Raw genomic sequence first — 7,881 nt, 5'->3', positions numbered from 1 at the left:
GTTTTATTTTATTTTTTGGATTATTATAAAAATTTGTCATTAATAACTGATGCCTGTTTAGCTTTTAGTAAATACTTAAAGCAGTAAGATTAGCAAAAAGAAAAAAAACTAATTAAGGTTTTATTTATAAAATCAAAGTGTTGTTTTTAAGATTCCCTAATTTAAATTAAGTTTAAATCTTATATTTTATAGTAAAAAATTTCAACTTTCTAAAACTTTTAAGAAGAATTCTTTTAATATACTCAACATCTTCAAAAGAAAAAATAGTACAAATACGCTAGAATAATACTGAACTAAAATACCTTGTTTGAACAGAGCTTGATTAGTCATTCAACTCAAAAATACTTCTAAGCTATCAAAAAAGTAATAATTGTAAGCTGGAATTAGAGTATCAATTTAAACATGTTTTCAATCACCGAATTTTTAAACAAAATACTTTTGGAAATCTTTATTAAAATCATTTTTATATATAAAACTGGTTTACGTTTTTTAATTATTAAAGTTTAGGAATATTGTGGATAACTTAACTAACTTTTATTTTGTCGTTATTTTTACCTTGTAAGGTAAAACTTGGCTCAATATGGTTTTACGCTACTAAAAAAGACCTTGTATGTTTTTTAATTACAAACGTAACAACTAAGTAATTTCTTTATTCGTTGTAAGATAAACCAACAAAATTTTAGGTTTTGTTCTGTAAACTTTGAAAATGAAGGTTTTTATTGTTTTATTCATTTATAAGACCAGAAGGAAACTGCACTTTTTTTTTGATTAATAATTTTACCCAATGCCTACGTTTGCTTATAGCAAGAATTTCAATTTCAAGTTCCTTCTTAATACCGCCCACTGACGGATATTTAAAATGAAAATATCGCGAAATTACTAGTAATTACTCCAAAGGGGCGATAACTTATACTTTAAGAAACCCCAGTTTATAAAGGTTAAGTAAACAATTTTAGAAACAAACAACAGTAGTAATAACCTCTCCTTTTCATTTTCTTAATAATGTTTATTGTCTTTTTTTATTATAATTGAACGATTTAAAACAAAAAGACAATTAAGTGTATTATCTAGTAGATAATCAAATATTTAAGATCAACTATCGTTAAAACTTATAAGCAGAAAATAAAGTAACATTCTTTATAAGTTGTGCTTTTTAAAAAGTTTGTAATTTAATTACAAATATCTAAAAAAGGATTAAAGTAAAGATGTCTTCCCCTTTGCCGTCACTTTCAGAAAAAATTAACAGTTATGGATAAATCAGAAAGTCCTAGTCTAAGTATCTTCGAAAAAATCTTACTTAGATTTCCATAAGTCACAAATGTTATGTGACTAAAATTATAATTCCCTATAAGAAAAAATATACATTTGTTATGAGAAATTTTTCCGCCAAAGCTAATAGTTCTGCAGAGTATTTGACTTAACTAAGATAAGTGTTTACAATTTTGTAATATTTTATTTTTAGTTTTTTGCAAATAATTTTTTGTATAGTTCTAGCTTATTTCAAGAATAAAAATAACAACTCTCAAAATGTGGCTTCTAAAAAATTCAAACTAAAATTTTTAGAGAAAATTTAAGAGTAAAATATAACATAAAATTAATTAAATATTTGAAAAACTTATAATTTTTTAACAATTTTATGATACTAAACTATCACAAAACATTACAAAACTTACTTTTTTACACCAACGTTTTACAATATAATTTTCAAATTTCATACCTTTTTATAAAAGTGTACTCCTTTAGAATTGGATTACAAGAACTTGTATATATTAAGTTTAGACTAAAGCGTATAATAAATGGTGTTTTCTAAAGCTTTTTTTAATAGTTATATTATACATTCACAAAAATGTAAAATACTTCAATTTTAAAACAGCAAAATGTTTATAAAAATGTTTAAAAATACTGTAACTAAATCTGAGATAGTTGCTTTAAAGTAGTTTTGTAATGCTTAGAACTATATAGTTATATTAAGCTAAAACAAAAATAAAATAACGTTATACTTGTCTAAACCCTTAAAATATTATAAGCCAGCTATAAAAAATTCGTGTGGGTACTACTCTTGTAATGTCATTTTATTTTCTACTTTAATTTTTATTAATATTCGTGCTTTATCACATCAAATTTATAATCAATTATTTTAAGAAGCTTCTTTTTTATTTTAGCACAAATTCTAAATACTTTATCACTAAAATGATAGTTTATTAAATAGAAAAACGCAGAAAAGTATCTATACTAGATTTGGAACACATATCGGAATTGCAGACCATTTGCCATCAGATTGACATTTAATTACTTGAGGTCCGACTCTGTTAAAATAATTTTTTTTATAATTATTAAAAGTTTAATAGTTAACATATTGTTCATTATTTATTTTTTAAAAGTTTGAGTAAACTTGAAAGCCTATTAAAATACTTTGAAACAAATTTTCTACTACTATTTAAAAAGTTAGTTAAAACAGATGCTCAAGACATATTTAAATACTCCATGCAATACAAACAAAACTGTTATATTACTCAGCTTGAAACGAAAAATTCAAATAATAACTGCAACCTTTTAAACCCTCTTTCACAGAACAAGTTTAGTTTATCCTTGTAGCGGAAGGGAATCGGCCCGTGAATTATTGGCTCGTACGGGGTCTCAAGACTTATGAACCCCAGATTTTCGATGTCGCTGGGTTCACCGCTGCATCTTATTGGTTTGCATTCGGGTAACTCACCTACCCACTCTCCGCTTTCGCCACAAACTGTTTACAGATGTTGTTTATTTTGTTAACACAAGAGTTGCAAGAATGGTTTGTAATAAAAAAAGAATTGAACTAATTTCTATGTTAAAGATACAGAGTTGTTGGTTTCAGTTTGTTTTGTTTCGCAGATTATAGAAAAACTATATTTTCATGTACTAGTAAAGATACTATCAAAACTTTTGTTATGAACGTTAACATTCCAAGCTTCATTTCTAAGGTGCGAGATATTAGTTTAATAAACTGTAAAAAGATAGATAAGATATAGTAAACTAGTCTTCTAATGATAATATTATCAATGTATAAGAGATTGTTAAGGTTACACGTTTATTTGTTTTGTTGTTAATTTTCGTCTAAATTTTTTATAACGTGATTAAAAAAAACGACTTTTTATAGAAAATGTTTTCTAAATGAATCTTTTTTAAATTAAGTAAGTTCGTTTATTATAAATTGTCATACACAGCCCTAGCAAGAGAAAAACTATACATCGGAAATTCTTTCTTTGTTTTTAAACTAATCTGAAACTTTAAAACTATTGCTTTGCTACAAACTATAAAATTCTAGTTTGACAGCTTTTATATAAAAATACGTTTTACTTATTAAAAGGCATGTAGTAATTAAGTTAGTTTTATAAATTTTATAATATCTAAAGTAACAAACAAAGTCTATATAAAATGTTTTAAAAAAAATATATACTAGAATAATTGAAAAACTGATAAAGGATTAAACCAGGGACGTGGCTTGGTACGTTTCTGCAAATCTACAGAAACGTATACTTATGTGCGAAAAAGCTTGCTTTTATTTCAGCTTGAAAATACTCGGCTTTCTTAGCTTTTAGTATTCATTTAAGCTTAGTTATGCACTCCTGAGAGATAATTTTGACATATATGTACTCTTTAGGACTTTTAGTGTCGTAAAAAAATTGAACGAATTAAATACTACCAAAAAGTAACATTTAGCGCGTTAAAGCTTTGTTTTGTCAAAAAGCTACAATGCAAAATTAAACCTATTGGAAGCTGTAGCTTCAAAAATCAAAATAATACAATTTTATGTTACAAAAATTTGCATAACTTGTTGTTACTATTGACTACGTTAAATGTTTGATTTTATACGTTTAAATTTTTGAATGAAAACAATATTAATGTTTTTGAGTTAAATTGTGATTTTTTTAATGAATGTTTTCTGGGTTTACACAAGTGGCATGACATAAAGAGTCATATGGGGTGTGGAGCAAAATAAGTTGACTTGTATACAGTTATCACTCGTACTTCAAAATTCAATTTTTGATGTATTAACATAACTGCTTTTTTTCAGATTAAATTCAATAATATTAGAGGTAGTTTAAATTGCTGTGTTCCCGCTAGGACGTGTTATTTCAGATGTTTTAGTTTTTGCACATTCGTAACTTTTTTGAGCTAGCAACGTCCCTGGATTAAACAAAGTTGAAACTATTTTTCTTGTTTTCTCACCTCTACGCATGTTAAAACTTAAGAGCATTTTATTTATCTTTGACACTTGTAACCTTAAAATGCTATTTTCAACGTTAATCTTAGTAATAGAACATCCAATTTTTCTAACTAACCAACAGTGTTTGTTCCACCTCTAATTTCATACCCACTAAGACAAGAGTAAGTAGCAACACTACCAACTTTGTTCTCAACTAAGTTACGAAGATTCGCAGTTGCATGTTCTGGTATAACTGGCATACTCTTGCACTTTATCTCTTTACATGTTGGCGTGGGATTCGACCATTTACCTTAATAAAGTGAAGAATTTTATCTCAGATATCAATTCGAGCGATAAATCAAAAATTTTGATTTTTTTAATTAAAGTACAAAAATTTCTTAAAACTGTTTTGTTTTTTGAATCCTTTAAACTTAATGACGTACATATTTATGTACATTTTATCCTAAACCATATTTAATAAGCACTCTGAGTATATGATTGTTCAAAAAATTCAAAAACCAACCATATTTCAAACAAGTTGCTCCGCTTTCCCCATTCAACTTGAATCCTTTTTCGCAGGAATACTTCATAACACTTCCCTGTTTAAAGCTCTGACCTTCTATCGTTCCATCCACTATGTAGCCAGGTGAAGGGCAATCTTTTAAAAATTAAATTTTGATTAGGAATTGCTTGTAACATATATATTGTTTAATGAACCATAAAAAAATGCTTAAAATGTTTGGCATAAGGGCCTGGTGAACGAAAAACCTTTCGGTTATCGAGTTTTACACCTTTTACTTTTTTACCGGGAATTAAACCCGGATCGTTTGATTTAAAAGCTGAACCTTGGCACGCGGCCTCCGTAGAGTTATTTTTCTAAATAAAAACAAATAAAAACAAATTAAACAAGTTATTTAAAACAGAATAATTTTATTTTCACTTTTATAAACTTGCCTATTCTCAGAACTTTTTTGAGGTTAGTATATGCTTTTATTAAATTTGTATTTTCGTAGACAACTTTTTTTTTTCTATGTTTTTATTCCAAACTGTTTTTTTAACCATAAAGTTCGTTTATAGTTACTACTCACATTAAAATTATACATAATTATACATGTTTTTTTTCTAATGTGTGTTAATACTTTATAGACTCCGTAGATCTGTTCTTAAAATTATTTGAGAGCATTGAAACGCCGTTAGTCGGAATAAAGTTTTGACACAAAAACATCTGTGGTATGTATTCCGATAAGGTTAGCTTATCAGGATCTCCAGGATTTAACGTCTTTTAACGTTATATCTTATATATAAAACACAAATCTTAGTTCATTAAACGTTCACCTTTTGATAGTTTTCTACAGCTTTCTTTTCTTTGAATTCTCCTGCACTTTTTAGATATAAAGTCAACAACAAAACAGGCCTGCAGTCTACTTTTGAATCTCTTTTTGTTGGTTCCTTTTAAATCTTTTGCAGTGCATTGTTTCTTTCGTCTAGCACAAACTAAACTCAAAAGAACCAACACAAGAATAATATTCAATAAATAAAATTTCACTCGCATTTTTTGTATTATAATAAAATTATGTCTGCAGTAAAAAAACTTACTTAAAGTGTAGAACCAAAGTTTGTTACGAAATTATTATCTGACTTTGCTTTGTGCAAGCTTATAAGCAGTTTAAAAACTTGTGGACTTATGATATTTATTAAAAACTTACTTAGAAATCTGTATAGATATACCAAAACTGAGCTTTTTTCAATCAAATAACAGTCGTGTAAAACGCTGATTTCTTTATAGCTTAGTAGAAATGGTAACCTGGTTAGTAAATTTATTATACTTATAGTAATTATAATAAATACAGTTTTATTCAAATGTTATATAGCACAGCACAACTTTATAAAGTGGTTCAACTGATTGAGTACATTAAAAGCACGTGAAAGATTAATAAAACATTGTACATAGCACTAAAAATTAGATAAGCTGGATAATGATAATAATAAATAAATGGTTAACTGTGTCGAGTTTTTAATGTTGTTATAGCAATTAAATAATTAAATAAACTTTATTTAATTAGTACTACTGTATGATTTTTACTTAAAAGTACGCTTTGTTTAATTTATAATCTTTTTAGATTAAATGAAGTGTATTGCTCAAAAAGTTTTATATAATTAAAAGACAATGCAGTATAAGCTTTCATTTTTTATCAAGGCCTTTCAACCTTAAAATTACATGATGCCTAAATATTGTTAATTGTTAAGACTTTTTATAATAGTTAAAAAACTTTTTAAAAACAGGCTTTAGAAAATTTTTAAACCAATTAAAACAACAAATTACTTTACAACTAGAATTTCTCTCAGAGGGCTTTTGACCTAATCATACTTAATTATTGATGAAAACAAAATAAAACTTAACATATCATTTTGACTAATTAAAACAAAGTGGTTGCTTAGTGTTAGAACAACTTTTTATTGCGCACATTATTTTTTTTTGTTTTAGTTTCATAAGAATGTTTCAATAATAATATCAACTTTTTGAAAGTTGTGAACTTTAAGTTTTAAATCTTAATAACTTAATTAAACTAACAGTACTATAAGGAACAGCACAATAATATATTTAAGGTTCAAACAGTTTCTTTAATAGTTTTGAACATTTAAAAAAAATATTTCTTAGAAAACTCTTTTAAAACTAAATTTATTTGGTTGAAAAAAAACTAACAAAAATTATAATAACTTATTATATTGTTGGACAAAAAACGTTAGGAATAAAAAGTTGTAATATTTATTAAGAAATATTTCACCCTTTAATATACTTCCTAATTTTTGCACAATTCTAACAAAAACTTATTGTATAATGCTTAAAAACGACTTATTGCTAAAACTAATCTTATAAATGGTTTTAACAATAATTTTTTTTGTAATAAACTGTACTTTTTTATTACTTTTTTTTTTTATTAACTTTTATAAAACAACCAGATAAAAGAAAAATCAATTCAAAGTTGTGGCTTGCTCCATAAAAAGCAGCCCAGTTGTAAAATAATTAATTTGCAAAACCTAAGAAGCGATCGAAAATCATAATAATAAACTGTTTAGGAATTTAAAAGTTAATGGAGTAGTTTAAGTTATCCGATTTAAATACTTAAAGTAGTTTGTAAGTTTTACTCTTTAAATAATGTAATAAATTTTGTTACAAAAAACATATAAAAGATAGATTAAATGATTCTATGTTCACAAAACTTAAACATCTTTAAACTTTTAAAGCATAATTGTAAAATAGATTTAAACTACTTTAATAAGGAAATTTAAGTAATAACTTAAAATAGTTATTTTTTTGTGTATATTAAAGTAAAAAAAAGTGTACAAAAGTGTAAAACCCATTATTAGAAGTTTTTTATTTACTTTATAGAAAAAGTTTTTTAAAGTCAGGTAATGTTTTGTTTTGCAAATAAAAAAATTAACAATTTTATTTTTTGCAGTAAAAAATAGCTTAACAATTTAACTTTGTTAGTAAACTTTTAACAGTTATTTTGTTAAAATTAGTATAAAGTTATAATTTTGTAAACTTAACTGGTAGTTACAGATAATGTACGCATCAACGTTAGGTAAACAACACAAAAATGTTTGGGATCTAAAGGAAGATACTTTAATGCAATTTATGTGACATTTTATTGAACGAATGAATTTATTCGCAAATAAAACAGTTTTTGAAT

The 7,881-nt window shown here is 25.6% G+C and overlaps 1 protein-coding gene across 1 annotated transcript; it reads right to left on the bottom strand.

Annotated features, from left to right (window-relative positions):
• Window positions 1–2,227: 2,227 nt before the first annotated feature.
• Window positions 2,228–7,549, bottom strand: LOC145841186 (beta-2-glycoprotein 1-like). The gene is made up of 5 exons (XM_082948556.1): window positions 7,546–7,549; window positions 4,710–4,844; window positions 4,323–4,496; window positions 2,551–2,743; window positions 2,228–2,306 (listed from the first exon to the last, which is right to left on the bottom strand). The coding sequence occupies exons 1-5, from the start codon at window positions 7,547–7,549 to the stop codon at window positions 2,228–2,230; spliced, it is 585 nt and encodes a 194-aa protein (XP_082804682.1).
• Window positions 7,550–7,881: the final 332 nt, after the last annotated feature.

The sequence above is a fragment of the Thalia democratica genome, chromosome 7 (genome assembly GCF_965202585.1).
Source record: "Thalia democratica chromosome 7, ktThaDemo2.hap1.1, whole genome shotgun sequence".
NCBI classification, from domain to species: Eukaryota; Metazoa; Chordata; class Thaliacea; order Salpida; family Salpidae; genus Thalia; species Thalia democratica.
The sequence above is the reverse complement of the archived record's forward strand: the minus strand, read 5'-3'. Positions and strand labels throughout refer to the sequence as shown.